Raw genomic sequence first — 18,642 nt, 5'->3', positions numbered from 1 at the left:
CCCCTCCCCGGCACATGCTCACGCTTTCTTTCTCTTTCTCTCTCTCTCTCTCTCTCCCGGCTCATGTTCACGCTTTCTCTCTCTCTCTCTCAAAAATAAATAAACATTAAAAAAACTTTTTTAATGAGTCCACAAATAAAAATCCCAAAACACAAGGAAACAGGAAATAAGACACCATGAATGAGCAGAAATTATAAATAGCAGAATTAAGCCCACAGAGACATTGGATATTGGAATTATAAGACAGCCTATAAATAAGTACGTTTAATATATTTAAAGGAAAAAAAGAGGGGCACCTGGCTGGCTCAGTCAGAGGAACATTTGACTCTTGATCTTGGGGTTGTGAGTTCAAGCCCCATGTTGGGTGTAGAGATTACTTAAATAAGTAAATAAATCTTTTTTAGAAAAAAGAAAGAGTGAAGGAAGTATGACTAAAGAATAAAAGACTAAAAACATGACAAGATGGGGCGCCTGGGTGGCTCAGTCGGTTGAGCATCCGACTTGGGCTCAGGTAATGGTCTTACAGTTTGTGGGTTTGAGCCCTACATTAGGCTCTGTGCTGACAGCTCAGAGCCTGGATCCTGCTTTGGATTCTGTGTCTCCATCTCTCTCTGCCTCTCCTCCACTCGCACTCTCTCTCTTAAAAACAAACAAACATTAACAAATTTTTGAGAAAATGACAAGAGAGATTTTAAAAGGTACAATCAGGGGCACCTAGGTGGCTCAGTCAGTTAAGCGTCCGGCTCTTGATTTCAGCTGAGGTCATGATCTCACAGTTTGTGGGTTCTGGCTCCGTGTCTGGTTCTGTGCTGGCAGCGTTTGGGAGCTTGGGATTCTCTCTCTTTCCCTCTCTCTCAGCCCCTCATTCACGTTGTCTCTGTCTCTTTCAAAATAAATAAACTTAAAAAAAAAAAAGGTATTGGGGCGCCTGGGTGGCGCAGTCGGTTGAGCGTCCGACTTCAGCCAGGTCACGATCTCGCGGTCTGGGAGTTCGAGCCCCGCGTCAGGCTCTGGGCTGATGGCTCAGAGCCTGGACCCTGTTTCCGATTCTGTGTCTCCCTCTCTCTCTGCCCCTCCCCCGTTCATGCTCTGTCTCTCTCTGTCCCAAAAATAAACGTTGAAAAAAAAAAAAAAAAAAAAAAAAAAAAAAAAAAAAAAAAAAAAAAAAAAAAAAAAAAGGTACAATCAAGATCTAGAAATTAAACATATAATTAAAATAAATAATTTAAAATTATTATTAAAATACATAATTAAAATTGCCATAGATGCTCTGAAGGAAAATTAACAATGCTATGAACACAGGGGCACCTGGGTGGCTGTCGGTTTAGAGTCCGATTTCGGCTCAGGTCATGATCTCACAATTTGTAAGTTCGAGCCCCATATTCAGCTCTGCACTGATGGGGCAGAGTCAGCTTTGGTTTCTCTGTCTTCTTCACTCTACCTCCTACCCTGCACATGCCCTCTCTGTCTCAAAAACAAATAAATAAACGTTTTTTACCATTCTATTAAAAACATAAGAGGTGACTCTAAGGGTGCCTGGCTGGCTCAGTTAGTGGAGCGTGTGACTCTTGATATCAGGGTTGTGACTTCAAGCCCCATGTTAGGTGTAGAGTTTATTTTTTTAAAATAAAACATTTTTAAAAATAAAAATTAAGGGGTGCTTGGGTGGCTCAGTTGGTCAGGCCTCTGACTCTTGATTTCAGCTCAGGTCATGATCCCCTGGTTTGTGAGATCGAGCCCTGCATCAGTCTCTGTGCTGACAGTGTGGAACCTCCTTGGGATTCTCTCTCCCTCTTTCTCTGCCCCTCCCTCCCTCTCTCTCTCTCAAAATAAATACATAAACATTAAAAAAAAACAGTAACAAAGACTACCCTTCATAGCCTCCCTTGCAGGTAAGAGACCATATGACTACTTCTAGCTAACAGGATAATGACAAAAATGGCATGCAACTTATGGGAAGTGTCATTAAAGGAAACTAGACACCCTCTGCATTCCCTCTTCTCCTTCCTGCCGGCAAGAATGCAGGTAACACGGGTGAAGCTAGCCTGCTGGACCATCAAGTAAGAAAACACATATGAGGGCACCACCACCTGATAGAAGAAGAAATAGGATTCCTGATCATAATGGAACTACCATGCCAACTTCGGGTTCCATCAGAGAGGAAGAAGAATAAATACTGGATAAGGCAACTAGCAATGTTTGTTACACCTTCCAAGAGGCTACTGAATCCCAGTTATATGCTAGTTTAACCTGTGGGGACTAGGGCCTAAAATTATGGTCCTGTAGGCAAAGATGACAATTACAGTGTTGTGATGGGAGAGTAGGAAAATAGCGATGCTGGAGGCATGGTGCAAAAAAGTACTGATATGCAGTAAGAAGTGCAGAAAGTGGCCAACTAAGCCAGAAGTTCAAATAATGATTTTGACAAAAAAACAGGAGATCAGGCAGATCGTGACCTCATGGTTTGTGAGTTCAAGCCCTGCGTCAGGGTCTGTGTTGACAGCCCAGAGCCTGGAGCCTGCTTCGGATTCTGTGTCTCCCTCTCTCTCTGCCCCTTCCCCACTCGCACTCTCAAAAATTAACATTAAAAAAAAAAACACACAAAAAAAAACAGGAGATCAGGGGTGCCTGGGTGGCTCAGTCAGTTGAGCATCTAATTCTTGAGTTTGGCTCAGGTCATGATGCCAGGGTGGAAAGATCAAGCCCTGTGTCAGGCTCCATGATGAGCATGGAGCCTGCTTAAGATTTCCTCTCTCTTCCTCTCTGCCCCTCTCCCCTACTCTCATGATCTCTCTCATTCTCTCAAACAAAAAAACAAACCCCAGGAGATAACCGTTTTAGTGTGTTATCAAGAATAACCATTAGAGGGGTGCCTGGGTAGGTGGGTCGGTTAAGTGTGCAACTCTTGGTTTCAGCTTAGGTTATGATCTCCTGGTTTGGTTTATGAGTTTGAGCCCTGCGTGCGGCTCTGCGCTGACAGTGTGGAGCCTGCTTGGGATTCTCTCTCTAACCACTCTCTCTGCCCCTCCCCGCTCATGCTCTCTCTCAAAACTAAATAAATAAACTTTAAAAATAAATAAATAACCATTAGAGATTATGGTCACAGAGGGATTGTTTAGGAAAAAATTATGCACACCTTATAAATGAGGCTAGGGGCACCTGGGTGGCTCAGTCGGTTAAGCATCCAATTTAGGCTCAGGTCATGATCTCACCGTTTGTGGATTCCAGCCCCTAGTCGGGCTCTGTGCTGACAGCTCAGAGCCTGAGGTATGCTTTGGATTGTGTGTCTCCCTCTCTCTCTGCCCCTCCCCTGCTCATGCTATCTCTCTCTGTCAAAAATAAACATCAAAACAAAAAATTAAAAAATAAAATTAAATAAATAAATAAGGCCAAAAGATGACATGATCTTTCAATACAGAGCACTTTTTTTTTTTTTTTTTTTTAAGTTTATTTGAGAAAGAGCACACACACGAGAGCAGGGGAGGGACAGAGAGAGAGGGAAAGAAAATCCCAAGGCAGGCTCTGTGGTGTCAGTGCAGAGCCTGACACGGGGCTCAATCTCACGACTCTGACATCGTGACCTGAGCCGAAAGCAGGAGTCTAACACTTAACTGACTGAGCTACCCAGGCGCCCCAATGCTAGAGCATTATCAAGTAAACCCACCTGAGTGAGGGTCACCAGATTATCTTGGGGAATGTAATTTTGTTTGCTTAGCACCCAAAAGTTTTACAACTTCCAAAAGTTAGAGGGTAATGTGTAGAAAACTAATAAGGTGCAGTGATTTTTTTCTAGTCTACTAAAGAAAATAACCCCAACGTTACAGTTTATTGCCCTATAGGACATTAACTGCGTTTATACCTAAGCATCCTTCTTCAGCAGTTCTTTCCTTGATAATAATATAAATCTCAACTTTTCATATCTTCATGGAACCAGTTTTATCATTCTGTTAATTTCTTCATTACTAAGGTAAATAAAGTTTTGAAAATGTGTAAAAAAAGAAAGAGTATAGTATAAAGAGGACTTAGAGCTCAAAGGCAAAAGATTAGCTTCACCTCAGTGGAAGAGAACAGGGTATTCCAGTAATTCTGGAAACTGCTATCAGCAGAGTGGAGAGCTTCCCAAAACTCAAGTTTATATATAGGGCCTAAGAACAAAACAAAACCAAAAACACTGCTTTCCCAAGGTGAGGAATAAAAGGGATGAGTAATTAAGAGAGGCAATAAGGATGAGAGCAAACGTTTTTTCATTACAGAAAGGGAAAGGCAACATGAAATATTAAGTATGCCCAATTTCAGGCCCCAAAAGATGTAGAATAAGGCTCTTAGTTCCTTGGGGGAACTTGGGGAAGTTTCAAAGGATTTAATACACACCTACAAAAAAAGATTGGCACAGCCAGGATGTCAACAATGCTTTTCTTTTGAGGGTCAGGACTGTGGCCAAAATAGTTACCCTAAGAACAAGAACCATTCTTGAAAGGGTGTGTACACAAATCCAGAGGTTACTCTGACTCTGAACAATACTAGGGATCAGAAGTACTAAGTGATTTTAAATTCCCTGAAATACTAAGTGATTTTAAATTCCCTGAGGACAGGACCTTCCAGATATCCTGAAGACACACCGATTCTGCCTCTAAACTGCACAGACCTCCCAGCCTACTACTGAGACTCGTGGCTTGCTAGAGCAGTCTGGAGGCGTCTGGAAGGTGGTCGGCCTGTTAATCTTATGTAGTATGGATGCCTACATCATGATCATGCCACACACTGTTTTGTCATCCTCTTAGTCATGAAGCACTATAGACTATAGACACTCTGTCCTCAAGAGGGTGATCCCTGGAGTCAAAGGTGCCTCATACCCACCCACTACAAAAATAAAAGGTGTCAGGAGCCTCAGAAGAGATGCGAATAGGGTCAGGCTTACATGTCAATAAAACCAGTGACTGTGGAGTAGAGATAGGAGGTGAGAGAAAGCAAGTAGAGAGGCAGAAATAAAATTTACCTTGGGCAGAACAATTTCCTTTAGTCAAGTTACATGTAAGTGATCCATGGGGCAGTTCTTGGACCGTCCCATTTCCAAACATTGTTGGACTGAGAACAAAGGGCAGAGGATGTGCAAAACAAATGCAGGTCCCCAGCCGCTTAAGGACCCATATTATCTAAATGGTTTTTTGTTTTGTTTTGTTTTGTTTTGTTTTTTTTGAGAGAGAGAGAGAGAGTGTGTGAGCGTGAACACGAGTGGGGGAGGAGCAGAGAAACAGGGGGACAGAGGATCCGGAAATGGGCTCTGTGCTGACAAGCAGCCAGCCGATGCGGGTTTGAACTCACGAATTGTGAGATCATGACCTGAGCGGAAGTCCGCGGCTCAACCGACTGAGCCACCCAGGGGCCCCAAGAACCCCTATTATCTAGACTGTTGTTTCCCAGCCACGGCAAAACTTCTTCATCCCCTTTCCTTAATTTCTGAATGACTCAATGGGTAAGACTTTAGTAGCGGAAAGAAAAAGCCTCCGCCATAGAAGCAACAGCTGGGGCTCGCAAACCAGGAGCCTGGGAAGCAGCTAGGCAGCCATTAACAGGCCCACATCGGCGCAGCGGAAGAACTCGAGCCCACCAGCCCCATCTCCCGGGTCGCCGTTACGTAACCCACCGCGTGCCCACCGAGTATCGGAAGACCCCGCCCAGCCCTAAAGCCCCGCCCCTACCGGCCGGTGAGGTGCCGTGCGCAGCTCTAGGGAAGCTTCCTCCCCTTTCCCCTTTTATGGGAGTACCTTTTTTTTTTTTAAGATTTGCTGACGTCACCGAGTAGGACTGGCTCTGAAACCTTGATATAGGAGGCCCTCTCTCACTCCTTACTTCCGCTTCCTTCAACTGAGGAGTCAGGGCCTCCCCCATTTTTCTCACCCAGGAGGAGGAGGCGGCGGCGGAGGCAGCAGCAGCAGCTTACGATGTTTGGCCTCAAGAGAAACGCTGTAATCGGACTCAACCTCTACTGTGGGGGAGCCGGGTTGGCGGCCGGGAGCGGCGGCGCCTCCTCTTCGGGAGGGCGGCTTGTGGCTGTGGGGAAGGAGGCCACGGCCAGGCGAGAGGTAGGGGGAGGGGAAGCCGGTGCGGTGATTGGCGGAAGCGCCGGCGCGAGCCCCCCAGCCACTCTCGCGCCCGACGCCCGGAGGGTCGCGCGGCCCTCGCCCATTGGTGCCGAGGGCCCCGACGTCACCGCGACCCCCCCGAAGCTGGTGTTCTTCGCGGCCACCCGCTGTGCGTCGCCGCCTGAAAAGATGGAAGGCCCAGCCGCCGACGCCATCATGTCGCCCGAAGAGGAGCTAGACGGGTACGAGCCAGAACCTCTGGGGAAGCGGCCGGCTGTCCTGCCTTTGCTGGAGTTGGTCGGGGAGGCTAGCAGTGGCCCCGGCACAGACGGCTCACTGCCCTCGACGCCACCCCCAGCAGAGGAGGAGGAGGACGAGTTGTTCCGGCAGTCGCTGGAGATTATCTCTCGGTACCTTCGGGAGCAGGCGACCGGCGCCAAGGACGCGAAACCACTGGGCGGGTCTGGGGCGGCCAGCCGAAAGGCGTTAGAGACCCTCCGACGGGTCGGGGACGGCGTGCAGCGCAACCACGAGACCGCCTTCCAAGGTAAGGGGGTTGGTTAGTCGCGGAGGCTGCGCTGCCCTGGTTCACCTGTCCCCGGACTTACCCACCGAATGGGGGTGGAAACCGAAAACAAGTCAGTGTTGAAACGACTCGCAATCTATTTCTGAAACCAGAATATTCTGGCTGTGAGTCATTGTTTCCGCCCATCTTAATTCTTGTGGAAATGGCAGCTCTGTTCAAAGCCCGGAAAGGGTGGGATGTCATTTTTCAACTGGGGTCGGCCCGATTTCTGTGGACCCCAAATAGCGATTTCCCCCGCCGTGGGTGGGCAGGCAGATCATGCGCCGGTTTAGACAAAGGAGGCCGTGAGAACCTGCATGCTTTTCTTCCTCTCAGGCATGCTTCGGAAACTGGACATCAAAAACGAAGACGATGTCAAATCTTTGTCTCGAGTGATGGTCCATGTTTTCAGTGACGGAGTAACAAACTGGGGCAGGATTGTGACTCTTATTTCTTTTGGTGCCTTTGTGGCCAAACACTTGAAGAGTATAAACCAAGAAAGCTGCATCGAACCATTAGCAGAAAGCATCACAGATGTTCTTGTAAGGACAAAACGAGACTGGCTAGTCAAACAAAGAGGCTGGGTAAGTTTGTTTTAAGGTCGAAGGGGGCCTTGGAATGGAAATGGAATGAAGGATTTTATAAAGAAGGTCTGGGGCTATCTCAAGCTTTTTATGATGCACAACTCAGGTTTCAGGCTCTAGCTTACGGACCGGTTTGCCTAATACTGATTTAAGTAGGGGGCTCACAGAGATAGTGTGGTATGACTGTCTTGAATTCTTGCATCAAAAATCCCGGTTCTGTAGCCTGTTTTACTGGCTGTTGAAACTTTTGTTTTTGGTATTGTAATTCAGCTGGATACTCTTCTGTGGATACAAATTATGAAAAAATAAGAATCACTTGGGCGGATGATAGTAAACAACGTTTCTGAGTGTCCCCCCCCTCCCCCCCCCCCCGCATTTGTCTTCTGCTGTCTGGTGTAAATAATATTTGGTTCATTATGTTTGGGGGGGAAACCTTAGATATTTTAATTCATCTTTCTTTATGACTAGTGTTTTTAAGCCATTGGAAACCCATACTTGAAAATGTACTTTTCTTTTTTGTTTTCTAGGATGGGTTTGTGGAGTTCTTCCACGTAGAGGACCTAGAAGGTGGCATCAGAAATGTGCTGCTGGCTTTTGCAGGTGTTGCTGGAGTAGGAGCTGGTTTGGCATATCTAATAAGATAGCCTTTTAAGTGCAATAATTGACTTTTAACCAACCCCAGGCACCAAAATCACATAACGACTGCTGTGAATCAAATGTATTTATGAAGTTGGACTTCAAGCTGTCCAGGCTGTAACCTCCAAGAGTTCTACTCTAGCAACGTAGAAAAGCAAGTGGCAAGAGGATTATGGCTAACAGGAATAAATACAGGGGAAAAGTAGTCCCCCTTGAAGAGTCACTGTCTAAAGCAAGGTTCAATTTCAGCAACAGGCAAACTGGGGGGCCATGGAAGAGGACTTTTAGAGTTAGTGAAGATGGTAGGCTTGAAGAGACTTGATTTCCTTGTCTAGAACAGGAGAGTGGCCAGTAGCCAGGCTAGTCATAGAGTCCATTAAATGTCCACTGAAATAATTAACTTCTTATAGTGTTAAAAGAGAAGCACTAACAATGGCAGTGATCTGTATAAAATGGATTTAAGCTACAGGTAATAGAACTATGACTAGAAGCCTCAGTACTGTACAACAGAGTGTGAAGGGAAGCTTTTTTCTCTGCAATTAGCTTTTCCCAGGTGTACTTCTTGAATAGAAAGTCCAAGTGCTCAGGACTTTTTATACCTGTTCTACTTTGGCTTGGTTTGAGTGGTTTAGTTTATTAGCCTAGTAATGGCCAAGAATACTTGACTTAAGGCTCAATAATGACAGTTGCAAATATGAAAATATCCTCAATTTTTAAGACAAAAACAACTTGTAAATGTATTTGTCTGTAAAAATTGTATATATTTTTACAGAAAGTCTATTTGAAATGTAAAGGGATGAAAAGTCTCAAAATACATTAATTTTTTCATACCCGTTTGAAATTTCCAACTTCTGTAGTTAGGAATCTATTTCTTACAGCTTTTCTATTCTAAATTTTGTCCTGGTCAGTTATAGATTGTATACAGAACCAGTTGATGTAAGTGTATGCAACTCGGTTGTAGTGGAACAATTCTGATTCATAACTGTGCAGACTTTAATTTTCCTATCTGATTTTGGTAAGTATTCCTTAGATTTTTTTTTTTTAACTGCGATTGAAAAATTGAATGGAAATTCATCCTTTCACTTCATTACATGTAGGTTTTCAATAAGTGAGTCAAGGTGGAGTTTTAAGTTTGGTGGGCGGTGCCGGCTGGTGACTTAGAAATAATGGGTTCTGATTGGGCAGCTACTCATTTCAGTTCTTTCCATTTGAGTTAATTTAGTGGTGAAATTTAAATTGAGTTTATGAGCTCATCTTCAAAGCTTTTGCTAAAAGATTTTCAGCTGTTCCAAATGGGACATACTAGCAGTATGTGTATAAAAAGATCACATCAGGTGTATGAGAGACATTTGATCCCTTGTTTGCTTAATAAATTGTAAAATGGCTTGGAAAAGCAGGCTTATAGTCTAACCATGGTGCTATTATTAGGCTTGCTTGTTAAACACAGGTCTAAGCCTATCAATAAAACAAATACTTATGTTTCATTTCTATTAATGATTCCCAAACTTTGTTCAAATTTTTGCATTGGCATCTCTTTGGATTTCAGGCTTGATGTTTTATCAAACTTACTGTTTATTTTCTATACTTCCTTGAAGTATTTGCTGCTTGTTCTCCCTGTACAAATAGTTATATCAATTCCTACATCCTTACCATGCCATCTCTGAACTCCTACTGGCCCTTTTAGTTTTTGGCACTATGAACCCTAAGTAACCCCCCAGGAGACCACAGACAGACCTTCATCCTTAATGAATTTTATCCTTGGGAGGTGGTAGGTAGTACAGTGGGTGCCATGACCATGAGAGACATATGGTGGAGAAGTCCCTTTTCCTTTGATTGGTACCTTTTCAGTTACTGCTTTATCCTATCTTTGGGGGAAAAGTTTTTAAAGTCCCTTTAGGAATTTTCAGAGAAGGGGGACAACAAATGGTGTGACTTTCTCTAGGTTCCTTTATGTTTGAAAAAGCTCATTTAAAATTACAGAAAGGGATGGGTTCTGTTAGACCTCAGAGTTCTATAAAAACTGGTAAACTGAAGAAAGCTTCTGTAGTGGATCTAGGGTCATTTGAAAGCTTCATCCTTGGAATGTAACCTTTGGTCTGTGGACTCCAGATGAAAACAGGCATGAATAAAATGACTAAGAATGTAATAAATAGGGAAGGATTGCCCTGCCTGCCCATCCTTGAGCCATAAGGTCATCTAGCTAGAGCTATTTTTACCTATGTATTTATCGTTCTTGATCATGAACCACTTATTTATGTCATGTCTATCTCTAAGGACCTGAAAGCACTTTATGTAGTTTTTAATTAATCTGAAGATCTGGTAAAGGTGACTAAAAGGCCTGTCTCCCCATATCCACTTGTGGAAATAAGCGCATAGATGGAGATTGGTGGAGTTTAGGGAACCCACCCCAATTTTCTAGGTGTGACTGCTGAAATATAGAGAAGGATCTTAGTTGAAACTTTGGGTCAGGGGCTTGGAGGGCTTAGCCCAAGTGCTTTGGGGAAGGTTGGGTGGTTTTGTAGGGAGAGGAGGCACGTGTCCTCAGTGCTGGCTAGCTGCATAGATCAGGCAAATCCTCCAGAATGGAAGGGGAGGGTTGTGTGGAAAGCTGGCTCTCAGCAACTTGTCTTCTGTCTCTCAGGGAAAACATGCAGTCCTGTAGTGTCCGTGCACACTCTGTTGGGGGCGAACATCTTGGTTCTGGTTAAAGAGCTCATGCTATTGACAGCTGTGCCAGGAAGGGTTAGGACCAACTACAAATTAACATGGGCTGTAAAATGTAGTGTGTTTCCCTGACTTCCTGTTTTTCCTGAGAAGAAAATAATAAACCTTTTATTCAAATGCAAGGTGTGGTATGGATGTTTTCTAATCGATTATTGTCTTCTTCCCCCCACTTAGGCCTTTTTAGGGAAGTCAGCTGAGCAAATAAGTATAGGTGAGTTGACCAGCAAAAGCCCCATAAAGCTAATTTGCTCTCGGGCAAAGGATAGTTCCCTTCAGAGTAACCATTTCATTGAAATCAGGGGTGTTGAGTTTTGAAATGTATTACTGTGGTACTTTGGAGTAATTCTTCTACATTTTAAGTGAGAATCAAAAATCCTGATTTTTCTTTTAGTCACCATGTGCTGGTATAATTTTGAGGTAAGCTGTTTCGTTACTGCATTTACTGTATCTCCCCATCTCAACCTTTTCAGATGAAGGAGCTAGAAGAATTAATATCCACAGTTTAAGAGTTTTGATAAGATTCTTGGTACTGTTTCAGTACTTTTCCTCTTTCCTCTCTCAAAAAGGAAGTGGAGAGTAAGCACTTGAATTTCAGAAACTCTATCTTGTCTTCAACTACCTTGAAAGAAAGGGAGCTGAATCACCATGGCAATGTGCAAATATGAAGTTTGCATATTGGTTTTAAAAGCCCTGAGCACCGGATGCCAATTGTATGAACAGGATTCTGTGCTTTTGTGCACTTAGAAGCAGTTTTCTGCTTGGAAGCTCCTCTTTTTCTGGAGCCTGACTACCAGAAGAATGCAACTTTTTATCCTTACAAAGAAAGTGGTTACATACTAATGCACTCCTAAGCAGAAAATTGAGGGGAGGGTAGCTTAGGACCCAAGGGCCCAAATCCTGGCCCCAGCTGAGTTGTACACAGTGCTATTGCTCCCATTGATAGATTGTGATGTGAGGCCATTTCTGTGGTCATGTTCCTTAGTTTAACACCTTAAAAACTTGGCTCAAATGGTAACCAGGTAACATGAGTCACCGAGGGAGTCAAAATAATCAACACTTCCCTTCATTTGACACAACCAAGACTTTGTCTTTCAGTTCCTGTTTTTGTGACTTTAGAGCTACCTCTTGCTTCATATAATTTCCTTTCAGAAAATTTTAAAGCAGTTGTGACAGCTGGTGGGTTTTACAAAAGTTAAAGTGAAGTAACTTGTACAACTGGTGTGTAGCATGGATCCAGCCAGATTCCCAGAGCATGGGTGGTTTATTCCTGGAGTTCAAGATGATCTATCTTAAATTATTCCTAGCTCTTTTTGGCCCCACTTGTTCATTGATTACAGAACTTTGTCTTCTGAACCCTACCACACTGTTCAAAGGCTTCTCAGTTTCCAGATTTGAAAACTTAGACCTTTGGTTTCAGAGTTGTTACAGTGTTATCTTAGTTATGTGAAGCATGTGGAAAGAAGGGGGTTGGGAATCTGTCTCCAGGCAGATGAAACAGACCTAAGAATTCAGTGGGGTTTTTTTTTTCTTTTTTAAGATTTTATTTTTGGGGCGCCTACCTGGCTCAGTTGATAGAACATGCGACTCTTGATCTCAGAGTCATGAGTTCAAGTCCCACGTTGGGCGTGGAGCCTACTTAAAAGATGAAGTAATCTCAACACCCAACATGGGACTCGAACCCACAACCCTGAGATCAAGAGTCCCATGCTCTACCAACTGACGTTAGCCAGGTGAGCTGAGAATTCAGTGTTCTTTACTAATAATTCTTGTGAGGTAAAAAGGGTACCTGTGGCAGGTTTTTGTACCCACAGCATACCTGGTTTCCCTTTGCAGTTCCTTTCTTTACCTGAATAGAATAGTAATTCTTAACTGGTGGGAAATCTGTGAGGGCCAAGAAAGCTACTCCAGATTTTACCCCTTCCAAGCATCCATTTCCAGGTCTTATTTCTGCCATTGGTCTCTGTATTCTTAACTCACTTTGCCTTCCTATTTCCTGTTCAAGGATTACTGTCCGTTTAGTAAGAAGTTTAGGAAGAACGTTTCAACTGTGTAATGAGCTGGGACATTTAATGAGCTCTAGGTAGCCAGATGTTTGTTGAGTCTCTTCATCCATTACATGTCAGTGAACTACTTGCTATTTACCTTGCACTGTTGGATGCTGGAATTATAAAGAGAATAATTCTTTCCCTCAAATTCTGTCAGAAAAAAAAAACTAGGGAAAAGGGCGTCTGCCTGGCTTAGTCAGTGGAGCATGCGACTCTTAATCTCAGGGTTGTGAGTTCAAGCCCCACATTGGGCATGGAGCCTACTTAAGAAAAAAGGAACAGTGGGAAGACACATGGCAACTAATGGTAGATCTTTGATTGGACCCTTGGTGAAAAAAGCTCTAGTGTGCACAATTAGGGAAATGTTAATATGGGCAGTAAGTTAAATGGTACTGTATCATGTTACATTTCTTGAGTGTATTGTAGTATAGTTATATAAGAGAATGTTCTCAGGCTGAAGAGTTGAATGTATCACAAAACCATATAATGAGAAAGCAATTGTGCCAAGATGGCTTACTGGCTTACAATCTAGTAGGAGTGATAACTATGGATGAAAATAATTAGAGTACATTTCATGAAGTGCTATGATAAAGATATTCTAAGATAAAGGGTGGAACAAAGCAGGGTGACCACTTCTGGAAGCAGATGGTCAAGGGTTCAAAAGAAACATTTGAGGTTGAACCTTAAAGAATGAGTAGGAAACAAACATGCACAGAAGCATGGAGTTGGGAAAGAACTTCCAGGAGTGCAGGGGGAGGGTGGGGAGGTTTAGGTCATTTTTTTTCTTCTCATTTCCTCCCCTGCCTACCTTCCCCTTCATCATACATAGCCACTGAATGTATCTCTTCAGTTTCTTCCATTTGTGGCCTTATATAAAAATAACAAGGGGAGCCTGGGTGGCTCAGCCCAACTCTTGATTTCAGCTCAGGTCATGAACTCACAGTCCTGGAATTGAGCCCTGCATCAGGCTCCACGCTGAGCACGGATCCTGCTTGGGATTCTCCCTCTCTCTGCACCTCCCTGGCTTGTGCATGTGCTCTCGCGTGTGCTCACTCTCTAAAAATAAATAACATTTAAAAAGATGGAAAATCCCTGGTGGAGGAAAAAAAAAAAAAAGATGTGTCTTTGGTCTTAAAAGTCTGAATTTGGTGTAAATGACACACAGCTGGGTGGACCGTGTTTATTTGGGAAGCAGAGAAGATAGATCCCATTGATTGTTTTACCGTCACATCAGTGGTGGCCCTGAATACACTCGGTCTCGGATTATAGCCGTCCCTGGATCTTGGTGTAGGAGCTGGCTTCGGCAGACCTGCTTTGAATCCAGCTGTTTTGAATAAAGTCGTCTTCAGAACCTCACCTGGGATAACTCCCTCACCAGCCATCTGTCCTTTACCCACCCAGGTTCACACAACCAGGCAAAGGAACCAATTTTTCCAAGTCAGACCCAAGAGTGCTGTGCGCTCTAGAGAACAGACTTTTAATAAAGGACAGCCTCCCAAAGCTATTTAACGGGACCCCAAGATACTGAATGGTGGCTCCACTCTCCCTAATCCCGTTCCCGTGGGAGACTTGATTACAGCTATTCCCATCCTGGTTAAAAAACCAGTTTGCTCTAACTGCCCAGTCTTCCCCACAGGCTGCATTCTTGCCCATGAGCTCATTGTTTTGGCTTCACTGCCTGTATAAATCCGCAGCCAGTGCCAGAGGTCTTAGCCTGGGCCCCCTAACTAGCTGGGGCTGCATTCCATTCAGAATTTCACCACCCCCACTTGGTTTTCTTCCCGCCCTCATGTGGTCACATGTGTGTGTTTATTCAAGTTAGCCTGGGACAAGGTGTGCTGGGAAAGCCAGCCAAGGAAGCAGACAAGGAAAAGAATGTTTAACTGTTAGGTTTCATCCTGGATTAGATGACTTTTCCACTTTCTTTTGATTAAGAAATGTCTTCAGTTCTGTGCCCCATCCCCCCAAAAAAAGGTTAATTTTCTTGTCTAGTACGGGGAGCTGGTTTCAAAAAATTTGCTACCCATTTGAGTCCCCCCTACTTGGCTGAGCTGTCTCTCAGGTGTTGAGACTTCAGAGAGAGGTAGGGGTTTCACCTGGGAAACCTCGCGTTGGAGGTTTCTGTGCTCAGATCTTTCATGAATCCCCACCCTCAGCTCACACCTCCACTCCTGGAGCAGTTCCTACCCACCGTCTGTCCTTGTTGGGAATGGTGGCCAGGAGGGACAGCTGGGCTGCTGTAAAGAGCAGCTATTAGGTTTCGCTGCTTTGTTACTGAAATTTCCTCAGAGGATGGCTTGTTTATTTCCTGAGACCCTGAAAGCCCAGATCTAAGGCAAGGTGGGCCCACCCAGGCTGATGGGCTTTGGGAAGGGCATTTCTCTTATGTGGTCAAGTTTTGAATTAATGTTGTATGCGTAGCAGTATACTCCTTTCCTCTAACCCTCTCTTCATCTCAGAAAACAAAAAACAAAACTGCAGACTGAGGTTGTGGGAGGTGACATTTCTTCATTTCTCAGAAATCCCTCATCAGGCAAAGTAGAGAAACAGAAATAGGGAAATAACTTCATGTCGAAATGAGGTTGTGGTGTGTGTGTGTGTGTGTGTGTGTGTGTGTGTGTGTGTGTGTGTGTTTTGAAATGAGGTGGCTTGTTTTCAGTTTTAAGGAACAACAGCTTTGGAAGAGCTTGGTAATAGTGGAGAGGAAAGACAGGCAAGGCACGGAAAAAGTACGGCATGCACATCCTAACCCCAACCTGAGAGCCTGAAGTTGAACCCATTCCTCCTCTAACTACTGAGGTTCTTTCCCAGGCCACTCCAGCAGCTCTCTGGTGCTGCCTGAGAAAATGCTCCTGGTCCATCTGCTTCCTTCTGCACCTCCCCTTCAGCTCATGTGGCTGGTTGTTTCACTAGGATCTGCCTGCCATACCCATGTACACCTTGTTTTGGACTACTCTTGCACATTCCTCCCTCAAATTCTACCTTCAGACCTCAACCCTGAAATACCTCCTAGAGTTTCCCCAGTCTCCGGGGTCAAGGAGCCCAAAGTCAGAGTCAGAACTTGTGCTGTCTAGTTTGAAGTTAACGCAACCTGTTTATTGCTCTCAATCGACTCAGACTTAGGTACTTTCCTGAGGCTTTCTACTTCCTGTGGAAGAGTCCCCCCAACCCCCACCCTTTTAAGCTAACACCTCTTCATCACCTACCTGTGACAAATATGCCCCCTCTGCTCTAACTTTCCCACCCAGCTGCTTCCCAGCACCTGAGATGGTGGTTTTGAGCGATGTTGGGAGGAGGGTAGGAATGTGGGAACCTCCAGCCCCACCACTCACGCCCAAACTACAATCTCTGATTCTGGTTTGATTCTCAGTAGTGCAAGGAGAGGGGAGGTCTCCCTGATTCAGCTTACTCTGCTGGGGGAGCATGTTAAGTTAAAATGAAGTCTCTATCTGTAAAACTAGGCAGAAGGGGAGAGGGAGACATTAAAGAGGATCTGGTCGGAGAGAATTTGGAGGGGAGTTTCTCCTGGCATGTTGTTCCCACTCTATCCCTCCGCCCTCCCACTGTCTAGACCCTCCAACCATATTTCTGCTCTCGAGGACTCCTGAGAGAGGGAGCCTCAAGGCTGAGACACTCATGACATGCCGGGAGGCCAGCCAGTGGACCCTGTGCTCTGTCTCACTCCTAGTTAGCAGGCACTGAAGCTGCTGGGGTGAGGAGTATGGGTCTCCACAGACTCACCCCTGCAGCTGTGAGCACCTGCTTGCAAGGAGGCCCAGGGGGGTGGGGAAGTCTAGGAGATAAATTTAGTCTGAAGGCTGCAGCTTGATTGGGTTGGGTAGTTACCCTGGGGAAGCTAGGTTGGGGGAGGGGAGAGGAATTCTGACCTAACTGAACTGAGACCTCATAAGTTCACCCCCTCCTTCCCCCTTGCCACACACACACTGAGAAATGAGGAGCCCTCGGCAAGACACTGGCTGGCCTCTGCACGCTTGCTCTCTCTTGTGCATATCAAGATTGTTCCTATAACCACCCCACCCCCACCTCAATTCTCAGGGGTCCAGTTCCTCTGAGTCCTTCCCTAAATTCCCCCCAGTGCACCAAGCCTAGAGGCCCCTCTACCACATCTCTCTGGCCTTGGCTTGCAGCTTCCTCTCTCCCAAGTCCCTCTAGAGGGTTTCAGAGGTCAACAGAGAGGTGTCTGGCCACACTACTACCCTCTATGGGACCAGGAAAAAGGGTTGCTCAGGGTCAAATTCCCCTTCCTGAAAGCTTCCGTGTTGACCCCATACTGACTTCAGTGACCCGAGGAAAGAATCCTTAGGGGCTGCACTGAATCCTACTTAGCTTTCAAATGAAAGGGGAGGAGCCCCTGGGTGGCTTATTTGGTAGAGGGTCTGACTCTTGGTTTTGGCTTAGGTCATGCTCTCAGGGTCGTGGGATCGAGCCCAGTGTCAGGCTCTGGGCTAAGTATGGAGCCTGCTTGAGATTCTCTCTCTTTCCCCACCAGCTCACACTCTTTCTCTCTAAAATAAAATGAAAGGGGACAGGGGGAAACCCCCAAACAAAAGCCCATATCCTGAGAAGTCAGAGGCTGGTCGCTGTGAGGGAGGTCAGGGGCAACCAGAAAGAGCAAGGAGGTGCGGAAGTTGGGGGAACCCTAAGAGGGGCTGTGGCTGCATTGCCCACCTGTGATTGGTTCTCAGGCTCAGGCCAAACTCCAAACCTGCCCAGCAACAGCCCTGAGAGGCCCTAAAAGGGAGGGGAACTTCAGGGAAGTCAGCTGAGCTGGGGCCACCGCCCAGGCTGCAGCTTCCAGGAATCGCTGGGAGGGCCCCTGCTACTCACTGTCACCCCTCCCTCCATGTTAGGACTCCGCCTTCAGCTCTCAGTATCGACCCGGCTGGCTCAGGCCCCACTTCCCTGGTCCCCCCCCCCATCTCTGATCCCCTCACAGGTTCACTACAGAGAGGAACATGTCTGACACCTCCTCTTGAGGCTCAGGGTCTTCAGAGACAATGACATCGGGCTTGCCTTGTACCCTCTTTCCTCACTCGTTCCCTTTGGGCTAGTTTCATTTTCCTTTCCCTCACTCCCTTGGCCTCCTTCCTCACCTACTGCCCTCCCAAGAAGTTGCCCAAGGTCTTCCTTCTCAGCCACTTCCAACCCAGGGAGAGTCTAAGTCCCAAGGCAGCAGTATGACTGACACCAGGGAGCTGCTAGAGAAGTCCTGGTATCCTTCATGAGATTTTGATGTGTTCAGGAAACAGCAGAGTTCAGTTGTTTCCGCAGGCCTTTATTAACGGTCTTACTTGGCCAGACTTGAGGTACAGGGATGGGAGGAGGGAGGCCTCTAATGTGGATGAATCTGTTTCTGTTGCACTGCATCCCCCTTCCTCTCCTAGGCACAGGGACCCCTGGAAGTGTAGCTTCCGGAAGTGGAGACCTGCACTCAGACCTCAGAATTGCCGGGGTCAGGGAAAGGATCTGTATTATATGTAAAAGGCTGCTCACTCACACACCACCTCTAGCAAGCTATTTACCTTGAGAGATGACAAGGGCGAAGGAGGGAGGGAGACAAGCGTGATACATCTCTGAAGAATGTGTCTTTGGCAGGACATCCAGTACTGACTTGGCTCCGCCCTCAACCCCGCCCTCAACCCCTAGAGCCAGGCCAGGCTCCTCCTCCTCCAGACGTTTCCGCTGAGGGAAGGGGGAGGGGCATAAATCAATTCATTTACCCCTACCCTAGCAAAAGCAATAATAAACCAAGATCCTAATAGAGAAATAAATGAGTGATAGCAGAAAAGACGGGGGAGGCAGGCAGGGCCAAAAAAAGAGAACGGGAAAAACAAAAAAAAAAAAAAAACCTTTAAAGCCAGCTGCCATTGACAGCAGGGCTACTAGATTCCAAGAGATTTTATAGAAAGACTCGGCCTACTGAGAAACCCACCATAGGCCCTGCAGTTTCTCCTCAGCTCTGGAAGCAAGCTTCCAACTCTTTA

General features: G+C 45.6%; 1 protein-coding gene and 1 long non-coding RNA gene across 2 annotated transcripts; one reads left to right on the top strand and one right to left on the bottom strand.

Annotated features, from left to right (window-relative positions):
• The first annotated feature begins 5,942 nt into the window (after nucleotides 1-5,942).
• MCL1 (MCL1 apoptosis regulator, BCL2 family member) lies at nucleotides 5,943-10,714 on the top strand. The gene is made up of 3 exons (XM_045479075.1): nucleotides 5,943-6,630; nucleotides 6,985-7,232; nucleotides 7,760-10,714. The coding sequence occupies exons 1-3, from the start codon at nucleotides 5,943-5,945 to the stop codon at nucleotides 7,874-7,876; spliced, it is 1,053 nt and encodes a 350-aa protein (XP_045335031.1). The 3' UTR covers nucleotides 7,877-10,714.
• Nucleotides 8,884-18,600, bottom strand: LOC123598660. Its single transcript, XR_006712741.1, has 2 exons — nucleotides 18,181-18,600; nucleotides 8,884-13,961 (listed from the first exon to the last, which is right to left on the bottom strand). It is a non-coding gene; the product is annotated as an uncharacterized LOC123598660 (long non-coding RNA).
• Nucleotides 18,601-18,642: the final 42 nt, after the last annotated feature.

Source organism: Leopardus geoffroyi, chromosome C1 (assembly GCF_018350155.1).
Source record: "Leopardus geoffroyi isolate Oge1 chromosome C1, O.geoffroyi_Oge1_pat1.0, whole genome shotgun sequence".
Taxonomy (NCBI): Eukaryota; Metazoa; Chordata; class Mammalia; order Carnivora; family Felidae; genus Leopardus; species Leopardus geoffroyi.
This window is presented reverse-complemented; position numbering and strand designations above follow the sequence as displayed.

What these genes read in the sequence shown, in the direction of transcription:
- MCL1 (XM_045479075.1), top strand. Translation starts at nt 5,943, where the DNA reads ATGTTTGGCCTCAAGAGAAACGCTGTAATCGGACTCAACCTCTACTGT. An exon ending in CCACGAGACCGCCTTCCAAG is followed by an intron (nt 6,631 to 6,984) that starts GTAAGGGGGTTG and finishes TCTTCCTCTCAG; the next exon opens with GCATGCTTCGGAAACTGGAC. An exon ending in TAGTCAAACAAAGAGGCTGG is followed by an intron (nt 7,233 to 7,759) that starts GTAAGTTTGTTT and finishes TTTGTTTTCTAG; the next exon opens with GATGGGTTTGTGGAGTTCTT.